Source organism: Juglans microcarpa x Juglans regia, chromosome 3D (assembly GCF_004785595.1).
Source record: "Juglans microcarpa x Juglans regia isolate MS1-56 chromosome 3D, Jm3101_v1.0, whole genome shotgun sequence".
Classification (NCBI taxonomy): domain Eukaryota; kingdom Viridiplantae; phylum Streptophyta; class Magnoliopsida; order Fagales; family Juglandaceae; genus Juglans; species Juglans microcarpa x Juglans regia.
The window spans coordinates 8,492,343-8,507,858 of record NC_054598.1 but is presented as its reverse complement, the minus strand read 5'-3'; the positions used below and the strand labels follow the sequence as shown (position 1 = coordinate 8,507,858).

General features: G+C 35.7%; 1 protein-coding gene across 1 annotated transcript; it reads left to right on the top strand.

Annotated features, from left to right (window-relative positions):
* The first annotated feature begins 7,967 nt into the window (after positions 1–7,967).
* LOC121255953 lies at positions 7,968–11,437 on the top strand. Its single transcript, XM_041156522.1, has 4 exons — positions 7,968–8,805; positions 9,170–9,410; positions 10,652–10,769; positions 11,009–11,437. Exons 1-4 carry the CDS (start codon positions 8,204–8,206, stop codon positions 11,098–11,100), a joined length of 1,053 nt encoding a protein of 350 aa, XP_041012456.1. The 5' UTR covers positions 7,968–8,203; the 3' UTR covers positions 11,101–11,437.
* Positions 11,438–15,516: the final 4,079 nt, after the last annotated feature.

The following is a 15,516-nucleotide window of genomic DNA, read 5'->3' as shown; positions in this document are numbered from 1 at the left end:
CCGCTGTGAAGCTATTTGAACGTGGAGCTATACTGGTCTGACAAGTGGGTTAGATCCACGTGGGGGAATCCCAGTCCGACCCCTATGTCTACTTGCTATGTTTGGGCTTATCACGTTTTCGTTATGCCACGCTTTGACCTTATGTATATATGAAACCAAAGAGATGAAGTTTATCAAGTGGATGTCAGACACGTCAGCTAAATATGAAACCAAAAGAAAGCAATCTGTTTAGAGCGTATCCGGGCTTATGCCCGGCTTGAAGTTAACATGGGGCCACCTTCGGCCCAATTCGCTTTTCTGAGCGAAGCTTCTCATAAAATTAGAAATTTGCAAATGTAGTATTAGGCCTGTTTGAATAGACAGTTCATATGAAATAAAATAATATATTTTAAATAATAATAAGATTTTTTAACTTAAAATGAGATGAGATAATTTATAAAAAATTATATATTTGGATAGTGAGATGAGATAGTTTTGATTTTTTGAGATTTGATAAAGGAAATTACTAAAACCACAACTGGATATTCCCAACTGAGATCTTGGTTTTTTTTTTTTTTTTACTTAATAATTAAGTAAGTATTTTTTATTGACGTTGTAATTTTTTTAAAAAAAATATTTAAAAACGATAAAAAAAAATGCATGAAAAAAAAAGAAACACACTGCATAGGATCCCAGTCGGGATCCCTTATGTATGGGTGTGAAGCACTATTTGATAAAGGGGTGGGTTCCACCAATGATTGAGTAATAGTTATGAATATATTAATAAAAAATAATATTTATGAGTAATTAAAAAATCTATCATAAATAAATTTAAATCCCAAAATATATTGGGAGGTTGTTGGCCGAAATTACTTTATAATTCTAAAAAATAATTTCTATTTTTTAAAAGATATTATTCTTAAAGATATTATTGTTCTAAAAAATAATTTAAATCTCAAAATATATTGGGAAGTTGTTGGCCGGAATTTATAATTTCTTTTTTTTTAAATATTTTTATCTATTTATTTTTCTATATATAATAAATTCATCATTTTTTATTCTAATTATAAATTATAATAATTTTGATATTGTAATAGATAAGTATATGAATTATGTTGTAGATTTTTTTAAAATAATTAATTAATTTCTAATAAAACTCCAAAATGCATTTCTATTCAATACTCACAAAATTATCAATTTCTTTGGGAAAATATATTATTCTAATAATGACTTATTGACTATTCTATTTTAATCACAAAAGAATTTATTTTACTGTGTGAGATTCTTTTTAAAGACTCATTTGAATAGTGAGATGAGATGGTTTTAAATGAGTTGAATAAAATATTATTAGAATATTATTTTTTAATATTATTATTATTTTAGAATTTGAGAAAGTTAAATTGTTTATTATATTTTATGTGAAAATTTGAAAAAGTTATAATGATGAGGTGAGATTGTTTCTCTATCCAAACAAGCCCTTACTGTTTATGTCAGAATATAATGAGATGAGTTTGAAAACTTATAGATGAAATAAAGATGTGGAATTAACCGTTTAGATGGACAAAACTATTTCATCCGTACAAACCAGATGAGATAGTTTCATCTCATTTGGCAAACCAAACCAGGCCTTATACTATTTTCCATTGTCTATCATTCTCTCGTGATAACCTTTTTTCATTTTTTTTCCCTTCTTGGATATGGACACAGGTGAAATTGGAAGATTTTAACTATTACTAAATCAAACTTCCCTCATCCCCGCAAGATTCAACAATTCCAGCCATCCCATGATTTTTAGCTAATTAGTTGTTACACATTCTTTGTACAACAAATCTTTTTTCTTTCCATGCATACATTATTTCACTCAAGCTTATATATGTGTATGAAATCAATGAATAAACAAGATAAATATTTCCCACATTCTGTTTCTCAACCTGGTATTAGGCAAATATCAACCCTGACATACCTTTTTCATACCTTCCATGGCTTCAAAAATACCTTCCATGGCTTCCTCTTCTGATGATTCCTCTTATTCTTCTTCTTCTTCCCCATATGTCCTTCACCCCTCTGATTCTCCCAGCCTTGTTCTTATTTTCGGTCATCTCACTAGTGACAATTTCCCCAAATGGCAACGTGCTTTTCGTCGCACCCTCAATGCCAAAAACAAACTTTATTTTGTTGATGGCACTCTCAAACCACCAATTACCACCTCCACCGAATATGCTCAATGGAGTAGGACCAAATACATGGTCCTCACTTGGATTCTCAACACCATAAATCCTTCCCTTACCAACTCTCTAGACTACCATAATAATCCTCGTGATGTTTGGCTCCACCTCGAGTCTCATTTTTGTCATGGAAACAACGCTCGTCTCTTCCATCTCAAATGAGATATCTCTAATCTTCACCAAAACCAACTTTCCATCCTCAACTACTATAATAGCATCAAACAATTATGGGATGAACTCGGCAACCTTCAACCCCCCACCGATGCAAATACCTTAGAAAAGAGGGCTGAGGACGAGCTGTGTGTTCCAGTTTTCTATTGGGCCTCAACGACTCCTTCGTTGCTCTCCACACCCAAATCCTTGCCACCGATCCCCTTTCTCCCCTCAACAAAGTTTTTTCCATCCTTTTCCAAGAAGAAAAACAACGCCTCCTCCATGTCAGCCATCAACCACCTGAAAACATAGCTCTTACTGCTTGAGCTTCTCATCCCCATCCCAATAAACCCCCTCTCAAATGCACCGAGTGTGGCAAAGATGGCCATCTTCGTTATCGTTGCTGGCATATCATCGACTACCCTTCTGGCCGTGAACCTCGCAATAATTGCACCACTTCTCTTCTTGGGAAGCCGCCTGTTGCTGCCAATTTTGCAGGTGATAGCTCCAGTTCAATCCCAGGCCTCTCACTAGAAAACTACCAACACCTTATGGACCTTCTTCAACCTCTTTCCTTGACCGAGCAATTCGTGGGTAACTCCCTCACGCCAACCTCTGTTTTTAACCCACAACATAATTGGATTATCGATAGTGGTGCGACCGACCACATGAGCCCTTGCCGATCCATCTTCTCGCACCTCCAGTAGCCACCCATGGCTCTGTCCATTCGGTTACCCACGGGAGAGACCATTCCCATTGAAGGGATTGGCTCTGTTTTTCTCTCTGAAACCCTCACTCTCCACAATGTCCTATATGTACCTACTTTCTATTTTAACCTCATCTTTATCACTAGTCTCACCACTCACTTATCTTGTATTGCTATATTCTCATTGTTTTTTTTAGGACCTTCAATTGAAGAGGCTGATTGGAGCAGGTGAAGCTTACAATGGACTCTACATTTTTTGGCTCCGAAAATGCATTGCTTTCTCCGTTCAAAAAATTGATAATAAGACCATATGGCATTGTTGTCTAGGTCATCCTTCAAGCTTTATATTTCTACTATTTTTTATAGTCCTTGTATTCTTTCTTATTGTGATACTTGTGCTCATTCTAAGCACACCCGTTTACCTTTTCCAGTTCATGCAAATAAAAATTTAATTCATTTTCATCGATTACATTGTGATATTTGGGGCGGTTATCCTACTGCCTCTATTTGTGGTGTTCATTATTTTTTTACTATTGTTGACGATTTTCTCGCATTTATTTAATGCGTTTTAAATCAGAAACTTTTAGTCATTTAATGCATTTCTTTACTCTTGTAAAAAATAATACAATTCCATGGTTAAAATTATTCGTATCGATAATAGTCAAGAATTTCTAATCTTCAAACCTACTTTCATGACCATGGCATCCTTCATGAACGTACCTGTGTTGAAATTCTTCAACAAAATGGTGTTGCAGAACATAAACACAGACACCTCTTGAATGTTGCTCGGACTCTTCGTTTTCAAGCTCATTTACCCCTTAAATTTTGGAGAGAATGTGTTCTTACTGTTGCTTACCTCATCAATAGGACCCCTGGTCGGTCTCTTCAAAATAAAACTCATTTTCAACTTCTTCTCAATACTGCACCCACACACTCTCATCTACGTGTCTTTGCTTGTCTTTATTATGCTCAAACCTTTACTGCTCATCGCAACAAATTATCTCCCCGAGCATCTCGTTGTATCTTTATTGGTTATCCTAGCAACCGCAAAGTTTACAAATTATACAACCTTGACACTGACTCAATTGTTTACTAGCGTGACGTCATTTTTTATGAAAATCAATTTTCTTTTCAACACTCAATTCCTTCCCATCTCAACCCATCCTAAATTTCATCTTTGCCTACTCCCAAACCTATTCCCTCCTCTACTCCTACACTGACCACACCTACAGACCCAAACCTCAATTCTTTTCTTCCCTTTCAAACCCTACCTCCCCTATTCCCTCTCAACCTAGCCGTGCTATCACCTGTCCCGCTTATCTTCTTGATTATGTTTGTCCTACCATTTTTACGGAGTCCAATGCATCTTCAATCGATGCACAGTCCTCAGGTACTTTTCATCCCTTATCTACTTTCCTTTCATACTCTCGTTTTTCACATCCTCATCATTCATTTTTAACTGCTCTCATTGCTTCTATTGAGCCTACTTGTTGCTTTGAAGCCAATTGTCACTCTCACTGGCGTGAAACTATGGCCTCCGAACTTCATGCCCTTGAGGAAAACTACACTTGGACACTTGAACCTCTCATTCCTGGCAAAAAACCTATCGGTTGCAAATGGATTTTCAAGACTAAACTCTACGTTGACGGTACCATTGAGCGCTACAAAGCTCGACTTGTAGCCAAATGCTACACTCAGGTGGAAGGTATAGGCTATCATGAAACCTTTGCTCCAGTTGTCAAAATGACCACAGTCCGTTGCATTCTAGCTATTGTTGCCACCAAGAATTGGGTCATTCACCAAATGGACGTTCACAATGTCTTTTTGCACGGTGAACTTGATGAGAAAGTTTACATGCAACCCCCACCAGGCTATTGTATTAAGGCCTCAAGCAAGCTTCCCGAAATTAGTTTTTTAAACTAAAATCTGTTCTTCTGAATGCAAGTTTTGTTCAATCTCAGGCCGATCACTCTCTATTTACCTTGCTTACTGCTACTAGTCTCACTATTATCTCGGTATATGTCGATGACATCTTGGTCATCGGTAATGATCTCTCTCAACTCACTTTCTTCAAGACTATTATTTCCTCTCACTTCAAAACCAAGGACCTTGGACCTCTCAAATATTTCCTTAGTCTCGAAGTCGCTCGCTCACTTTTAGGCATTTTTCTCAATTAGCGCAAATATGCTCTGGATAGTCTTGCCAATAGTGGTCAGCTTGGTTCTTGCTCTGCTCCCTTTTCCATGAAACAAAACTTGAAGCTCAATGACACGGATAGGGATTTACTTCCTAACCTTGCTCCCTACCAACGGTTAGTTGGACGACTCATTTATCTCACCATCACTCGACCTGATATTGTCTTTGCCGTCAACATCCTCAGCCAATTCATGCATGCTCCTAGAATTTCTCACATGACAGCTGCTACTCGTGTTCTCCGCTACATCAAAGGCACTCTAGGCCAATGTATTTTTTTTTCTCATTTTCAAATGATCTTCATGTTCGCGCCTACACGGATTCTGATTGGGCCAGCTGCCCCACCACTTGACTTTATACCACTGTTTCTTTTTTTTTTTTTTTTTTTATCACTTTTGGCTCTAGTCTTATTTCATGGCATACCTAGAAATAGACTACAGTTGCCCGTTCCTCTACCAAAGCCGAATACAGTGCCATGGTTGCCATCACTTGTGAACTAGTATGGTTGCAACAACTTCTTCGTGATCTTGGCATCTCACACAAAGGTCCCATGACTCTCTACTGCGACAAGTAATCTGCTGTCTTCATTGCTTACAACCCTGTCTTCCATGAAGGAAACCAAACATATTGAGATCAATTGTCATATTGTTCGTGACAAACTCCGCTCTGGTCTTCTCCCCACCGCTCACTTACCTTCTTCCAAGCAACTCACTGACATCTTCACCAAAGCTTTGAGTAGTGATCTTTTACATCATCTATCTCGCAAGTTAGGCATTACGGATCTTCATGCGCCAACTTGAGGGTGAGTATTACTAAATCAAACTTCCCTCATCCCCGCAAGATTCCACAATTCTAGCCATTCCATGATTTTAGCTAATTAGCAAATCACACATTCTTTGTACAGCAAATATTTTTTCTTTCCATGTATACATTATTTCACTCAAGCTTATATACGTTTATGAAATCAATTAATAAACAAGAGAAATATTTCCCACATTCTATTTCTTAACATTAACGATTAACATTATACACTAAGACCCCATTTGGATTGCAAGATCATCTCAACATCCAAGCAGCACAAATATAAATACTTTTCAATTTCAAATTTTCAACTTTTTCATCTAACCATTACAGCTTTTCTAAATTTCTAAGCAAAACAAAAAAAATAATTCAACTTTTTCAAATATCAAACAAAAATTATATTCTAACAATATTTTAACTTTACAATATTTTTATTTAATTTTTTCTTTCTAGTTTTTTATAAAACATCTTAACTCAAACTATTTTACTATTATTTACAAATCATATCATTTCATCTGACTATCCAAACGAGGCCTAATAAAACACATCATGCTGGATGGGTTATTGGGATTGGGATGAATGTAATCGGATAATTATATTCGAGTTGTATTTTTTTTTTTCAAATTTTTAAAATGGATTAGATATAACTATTGTGATTTACTTATAACTATAAATTATTGTGATTTACTAGATCATATATAAGCATGATATTTATCGAATTATATATGGCCTGAAGTGAGTTGCTTGATTAACATCAAATTAGCATGCATATATGTTAAATTCCAACTATAGGCATGATCTAACCATCAATTTCGCATGGGAATAGAATACTTTGTTTCTCAATTTTGGTTCTGATAAGGGTATGATAGGCTTATTACTTTCTATCACTTCTTTACTATATCATAGTATATTTGAAATTTTTAAATTTTTTATTATTTTCTTTTAAGTGTATTTTTTAATATCCTTAATCATTAAGAAAAAAAATAAAAAAAGATACAATTCCACTAATAACTATTTCTTTAACCATTAAGTAAAATAAAATAATAATAAAAAATTTAAAAAATAAGATAATAGTAAAAAGATGGTAAGAAATAGTAAGTCTATTATTATCCATACTTTATTGCCATTTTCATTTTCTTTTCTCTAAGTTAGTTCAGTAATGACAAAGATGTAGAAGAACTAGATAGAGAAACAACAAGAGACCTAATGGCTCGTTTGGATAATGAGATAAGATGAGATATGATGATTTTAGATAGATTGAATAAAATATTATTAGAATATTAATTTTTAATTTATTATTATTTTGATATTTAAAAAAATTGAATTATTTATTCTATTTTATATAAGAATTTAAAAAAATTATAATAATAAGTTAAAATGAAATAAAATAATTTCTGTATCCATGCATAACTAGATACATTCAAGCCCTCCAATTTGGATCATCATTTCTTTTTCTTTTTCTTTATTCAAGAAAGCAAATGTCTAAAATTTAATAATCTCCTATTTTCCTACCGTTACGATTTAATTTAATGGTCACAACTCACAAATGAAGGATGAGCACGACGTCGTGTTTGTGAGAGACTAGCGCCGGCCCTTTTTCGCGTCGTAGGTAGCCGCACTTACATACAAACGAAGTTGTGCCACATATGTCCGGATGAGTTGTCACTCCATGATTGGATATTGTATTTGCTGGGCCTACTGGCGAAGATATTACTGGCTGAGACTGGCCAATCCCATAACGTTTTTTGGGAGGCATAAAAATGAAGAAAATATAAATAAAAGCAATAAATTAATTATTTGCCAACTCAGAACGACAGAACCTAAACCAGCAACGTCTAGTGGCGAATATTATATTCATGTTTATATATTTATTATATTTATCTCTGGCTCAGGTTTGCCGGCATCTGTCCACCGGCTCACGTTAGCAGCTCCTCCCCACACGGTCAGAGTGGACCTCCCCCCAGATTTTGACACGTGTAAAAGTTCTCCCGCTTCTTACATCTATCCGTTAGCCCTACCTCCTCTCTCTCTCTTTTCTGCAACTCCTCCCTTCCCGGTTGAAGAACTAAAGGAAGAGGAAGAGAGAGTAGAAAAAGAATTGAAAAAAATAAGATTTTGAAAAAGAAAAGGAAAAGAAAAGTGGGCAATGGGGAAACTGCTATGTGATTCGACGACCGTTGGGGAGACATTTCAAACCTCCTCACCGAACCGTCCGTGGAGGGATCCGAAGTCTTCGCCAGCTTCTCTAGATGCAATCGACGCCGAAGATCTCGTTGACCAAACCACCACGACGACCACCGCTTGGGACGACGTTCATGGACTGGAGGACCAGCAGAAGCGCCACCTCCAGAGACTTCACGCCAAGGGGGTCCTCTGGAAGCGTCCCGAGGATGAGTTGTCCTCGACCTCGGTCGTGTTCCGTCTGTCGCACGGAGGGGAGGTATCGGCCGATGGAAACTGCCTCTTCACGGCGTCGCAAAAGGCCATGGCCGGGCCGGGGTCGGCGCGTGGGGTAGACGCGCGTGAGTTGCGGAGGCGTACGGTGAGGCGTTTCTTGGAGGATTTCGGATCTGCCGCGGCGGAGGAGAAGGAGGCCATCGACGAGGTGATTAGGCACATGTACGCGCCCGATCTGAAGAATGGGTGGGGGATCCACGTGGTTCAGGAACTTAAGTTGCTGGCCAAGAAATCGGATCGCTTGGCTTTGGATGCCGCCATTGACGAGCTGGTTCAGCTTGGCATGCTAAGGTTTCTTCGAAAAAAAATCTTGGATCTATTTGTTTTGATATCAAATTTTTTAGATCTAATTGCTTCTGCTGAGGCAAATGTGGTTCAGAAATCTCTTTATCCATAATGATTCTTGAATCAAGGAAATCTCTTTCGTATTTTTGGAATTTAACATCCTTTCTTTTTCAATTTTCCCATTCACCAATTTAACAGTTTTGGTGTATGTATGCTGACTGTTTCATTGCATTAAAAGAGCGATTTTTGTGGTTTAATTGTTTGCAAATATATAACAGACTACATTGTTGAATTGCGCATGTCTTTTTGCGGATTTTGGTGGCGTATATTTTACTTGTATTTTTAACGGGCTTACATTTCTGATTTGAAGAGAGGTGGCGGCGGAGTCTATTTACAAAGAAAGATGTATTCAGGTGCATGATGGCCCGAATTGGGCCAAATACATGTCGATCTCTGGTTCATCTGATGATGAATATGATATCGTCACATTGCAGTATACTGAGGAGGGTCTATTATCTATAGATGAGAATAGGGAAGGTCATGCTGCAGCTTTCGGAGATGATATAGCTATAGAATGTCTTGCAACGGAGTTCAAGAGGGAAATATACGTGGTAAGGATTCAGGAATAACATTTTGTCCTTACACTGATTCTGTCTTTTTTTGCTTAGGTCAATTGCAATTTGATTAGGATAATTATATTTACTAGTTGATTATAAACCTTCACAATCCTGCCTTGGATCTTGAAGTTTTATTGTTTGGTATGATACTAAAGTTTCGTAATCTGGTTAGGAACATGTTTTAGATGTGCTAGTTTCTACGCTATATTTAATAGTGCCACATGATATCTCACAGTTGTAAGGTCACTTGTTGAAGAATGGATCAGGGATGTGATTGGAACTCTGGTTATTGTAGTCAACTTGTTAGTTCCAGCTGTTATGCATTTCCAATTGTTTTTTTATTTTATTTTTTATCAAAGTTATGTGATATATGCAATTTGTCTGTTTACTTGAAGAGCACCAATTTTCTTACTTTCCATGTGTTGTTAACTTGTCTTCAGCCATAAGCCTTTGATAATAACCATTAGTTCTTTGTTTGGACGAGAGTTTTTTAGGTCAGTCCTCTCGCATCCTAATCATAAAAGCTCACTCCTTCTGGTGTTGCTCCACCATCTGAAAATGGAATAGATAAATAAGCGGCAGGCTGATCTGGCTTGCGCATCATTCTTTTGTGGCTGTCTGTAATTTTGGGATTGCCTTTCTATTTATTTGTTTGGGAGAGTTATTTCAAAATTTTCGTGGAATTTGGTACTCAAGATTGAAAATCAAATTGTCAGATTATATATGTAAGGTGTAAACAATTTCTTGTTTACCTACAGAAAATGGTAGAAATACTACTAACATTACCATTCTCAGAGCAACTGCAATTACTCTTTATTTTTTTTAACAGTACAATTACTCTTCGCTAACATCACTACCATTATTGCCATTGCCATCAAAGAGACTCCACCGCCTCTGTCACCACTGCCAGCTGCTGTGGCAACCTCCATCACTGTAACACGACCAAGTCACTGCCTCTAGCTACTATACTTTAATTTCTTTATCTTCGAGTATACTCATCACTAAACAAATCTAATGGAAAGTACAAGGGTGTCTTTAGTTCAGCTTGTCTTGTAGAATTCTCATTTGAAGTACCTGATCGTTGGTCATCTAGGCATATTATTTTAATCTGCTATATATGGTCAAGTAATTTGCACTGCTAAAGGTGATCAACTGTGATACATCTTATATGTTATTATATACACACTATGAATCATCATTAATTAAGCTTCCTTGTGTTAATTCATTTCTTACAGGTGCAAGCACATGGATCAGATGCAATGGTTGAGGAAGAAAATTGTGTATTCTTCCTCCCACATCGTCCTAGGAGTCAAATTTGTGAACCTCCCTTTTTCCTTTTCATGAAAGGAACAGGTAAGGGAATCATTATATAAATGCATTTTGTTGGTGATTAGTTTTCGTTTAGTTATGACTTCTGATTAATTTCCTATGAGCTCCTCGTGGAAAACCCACCCATCACTCCATATAGAGTTGTTATTCTGTCATGCCCATACCATTCTGGCATTCCCTTTTTCTTCTGGTTTTGCTTCTCAGCTTCTGCTTCATTTCTATGTCATCCCTTTAGATCCAATTGTAAGCATTTGTACTTGCAGGCTGGTGTGGTGCTGGAGCTGATCACTATGAGCCCCTGATTGCCCATCCTTCTTCGTATGTTTCCCTGGAGAAGGTTGCAATGGTACTTTGAGGATATTAGTTCTACAGTTTTGTGGCTCAGAGGTTGAATAGAAGTAGGTGTTCCATTTATTTATTATTTCTTCCGGTAATGTTTCACATACAATCTAGTTCTCCCTGATCCTTCTGGGTGGCAAGGAGAGTTTAATTGGTAGAATTCATTCTTGAGAGCAATCGGCTGTCTTTGACTCTAACAAGCAGGTCTTATACCTGCAATTGAGCAAACCTTTAGAAATGTTTTTGCCGGCTTCTTTTGTAGTTGTTGTTGTTGAGTGAGCTTTCTTAGTGCTTGTATCGTCTAGGTTCCAATTTTTACCGAGAATGGAATAGTGCCATTGTGTTGTATCTTAGTGCTGGCCAGGTTTTATCAGATCTATGAGAGATGTGACCATTTTTCTTGTCACCGCTACATGAATATCATGTTCTTTGCAATTTACCTGCCTGGAAGTTCAATAGTAGCAATGCATTGACATTCCATATAACGTCAAAATGAACTAACGTAAAGAATATTGATATTTTATTCAATAATACCTGTAATGAATTTTGAGTAAATGATGTGTATGTACGCCAGCATACGAATAACGTCAAAATTGAAAAAAAATATGAGATTAATTGTTAATTTATTGCCTTCGAACTCCCCTTGTCATATATATTTTGAATTTTATTTTCCCTAGTCTCTTTTCCAATGAGTAGATAAAAAAAAAAAATCTTTCTTCTCGTATAAGCAAGAAAAGAGAACGCCGTACTCGCTGAACGCCACACAGCGAAAATACACTTGGATAAGAAAGTATTGCTTTTTAACGTCTTTTGGGCTGAGCAAAAATCTGACTCTGCTCCGGCTTCGACTTGTCGGAGTCGGAGTCGGAGGTTTTTTCCTCTTGGAAGTCGGAGTCATTGATGAACTGATTCCGGCTCCGCTCTGATCCGACTTCGCCTCTAATTTTATACATATTTTATAAAAAGATGTGTTTTTCTATATATTAATTATTTATATTTTATACAACTATATCTTATATAGTTAGTTAAACTCAATAATATACTAGTTAAATAATATATTTATACTATAATATATAGACTAAATTGACTAATAATAGTTTAGTATAGACTATATGTAAATATCATACTATTATAAATTTACAATATTACTACCATGTAACACAAAATTACTAATGTATAAATATAATAGCATGTAATACTAATGTATATATAATATACTATAAACACTAAGATGCATGATAACAACAACATGTAATATTGTAATACTAATGGATAAACACTAATCTATAAATTTATAATAACATATAATACTAATGTATAAAAACTAAAGTATTATTCATATAAATTACTAATAGTATTAATTACTATATATAAATTAGTAAACCACTTTAAGCTTATATATAAATTACTATATAAATCACTATAGTATTAATTACTAATACTATATTACTATATGATACTATTAACTATAGTGATATACAAGTATTAGACATTAGTGTACTAATACAATCAGTGATATAGTTAGTATAATATTTATACTAATACTGTTATATAGTTATACTAAATTAAAATCATTATAGCAAATACTAATATATAATTATGCTAATCACTATAACTAATACTAATACTAATACTAATATAGACTATAGTTATAACTTATAGTATTATAACTATACTAAATCACTATAACTTATACTAATATAGTTATACTAAAATTTAAATCACTATAACTAATACTAATATAGTTATATTACTATAGGGTACTATTAACTATAGTGATATACTAGTATTAGTATTTAGTGATATAGTTATACTAAATTAAAATCATTATAGCAAATACTAATATATAATTATACTAATCACTATAACTAATAGTAATACTAATATAGACTATAGTTATAACTTATAGTATTATAACTATACTAAATCACTATAACTTATACTAATATATTATATAGTTATACTAAATCACTATAACTTTTTTTTTTTTAAAAGAAAGTGGGTCAAATATGAAGTTAAGAAAGATTAAAAAAAAATCAAAAAATCCGAATCCGCTCCGACTCCGCTTTGACAAGTCGGAGTCGGAGTTGGAGCGGATTCTGTACACCTCAGAGTCGGAGGTAGGATTCGACCTCCGATAAAGTCGGAGTCGGAGTCGGAGGGCCCAACCTCCAACTCCGAAACAGTCGGTGCTCAGCTCTAAACGTCGCTGTTACCATGAAAGGCCCTTTTGTGAAACTTCAACTCATATTCAAACATGTGAAGTTGTAGGATCACTCTTTTTTTCTTTTAGAGGAATCTGAATAAACCGACCATGCATCTTCCGAAAGAAAAGGCCAATAATTCGTTGAATCTTCGTGCATTCATGTCATCAGAGCATCCATAAACCAGTTTTGGGACTAATGCATGGTTTGACAATTGGAAAGTTGTAACGGGACGGCAATAATGTTGAAAATCTGGGGGGCGTAAATTGCCATTCCCAAAACCATACACACATCCACCAATAGGCTTGATTACCTTGGTCTGTTGCTTTGCTTTCTATAAATAATGTCTCACGTTTGCTTAGGATGCTGCTACTCGGCTGCCCAGCAGCTGGGCGTGCCTCTTAGTTCCGCGTGGATGGTAATATGAGTATAGATGGTTTTAGATTAAAGTTAAATAAAATATTGTTAGAATATTATTATTATTTTGAGATTTGAAAAAGTTGAATTATTTTGTGTGGAAATTTAAAAAAGTTCTAATGATGAGATGAGATGAGATGAAACTATTTCTGTATCCAAACGGGATGCAATTGTACTTTTTTATTTTTTTTATTTTTTCTTTTAGAGATTTTTTAAATATATTTAAACATTTAAAAAAAATATACAAATACACTAGTAGTAACATCTTTAACCATTAAGAAAAAATAATTAAAATGCATGAGCAGTCAAAACAAGACTAAGACAAAAAGAGAGGTAAAGTAACATTTTTCCTATTGCTAATTTCATGAATAGTGACTCCAAGGCCTATTATAGTATGGTCCTTTTGGTTTTTTGGGTGATGTTTACAGGTCTGTCCCTTTTTTCTTTTTTCTTTTTTCATTTTATCCTTTTACACCCTATACTTGGTGTAATTAATATACAGAACCAATATGCATGCACTAATCTCTTGAATATGTCCAGTACTTCCTGTTTTACATGTACTGGGCAATTGTAGGGACACGTACGTAGCTACGTCGGATCGTGAAATATTCCCAAAGGGATTATCAGACAAGTGATCAGATTTTGAAGTGTTAAGCTACGATCGATATTTGAAAATGGTGAATGTGTATAAACTCTTTGGGTTGGGCAGACGTACAGAATTAGATCTGACAAATTATTATGTACGGAGTGAGGAGTGTTATCCCCTAGACTAGGAGAAGGGCTCGGGTCGGAATCTAGACGAGTTAGAGGTCTGGGCCGAGCTGAGCACACTAAAAAGGCCCAGGCTCGAGCCCATATATGAGACATGGGTTGGGCCGAGCATACTTCAAAGGCCCAAACTAAAGAAGATGGGTAGATAGGAAATCATGACAAACATATAGCTGGGAAGGTAGTCTGACACCCCACTAGCCGACGGATAGGGACCCTCACTGACTCTAAATATCGATGCCCAGACATGACAGGAGGGTAGGAATATCTGAGTGAGGCAACGTCCCATTAATGAGAGGAAATGAGAGAGTAAGGCAACGTTGCATTAATGAGGTAAAAGAAACTTAGAGAGGAAGACATGTCACATTGGTGCAAACAATATGAGGTCCCGTGTCGAGGGCAAGTGCCCTGAGTACCTAGCAAAGGTCATACTGCATTGATAAAATGGAAAGAGCTGTGAGGGAAGTATACCCCGCATTCAATACATCCTGGAGCTAGGTACGCTCAACATTAAAGTCTAGTGTAAGGAACAGTCATTGTCAAACCTAAGTATCAAATAGCACGATAGGTGGGCAGCATAAGTATCTGATCTCATACAGAGCGACACACCACAATTATGAAGGCCAAGTCGACTGATATAAATAGGCATCATTTGCAATCAATAAAAAGGTTAACTTCTACACACATTTTTAAAATAACTTTCCTTAAGATTTACTCTCTTAATCTCTTATATTGAGTCTGACTTGAGCGTCGGAGGTATCACGGATTCCGAGCTCTCCATTCTCTTCTTTACAGAGAAGAGTCTAAGTGTTGCCAACGTGGAGTTATCCAGGCCTGCGAAAACACGACATACGTCATTTCTGAACAAATTAAATTAAATTAAATTAACTATATCGGGGAAAAACAACATATATAAACCGAATACATTTATATATATGACGAGGACCAGGTCTGAGGTCGTGTCTTTGTTCGAATTGCCTTCTTAATTGGTGACGTTTCCTTCATTTTTTCAGCTCTTTTATTTTCTTTTCGAACTGAATGAA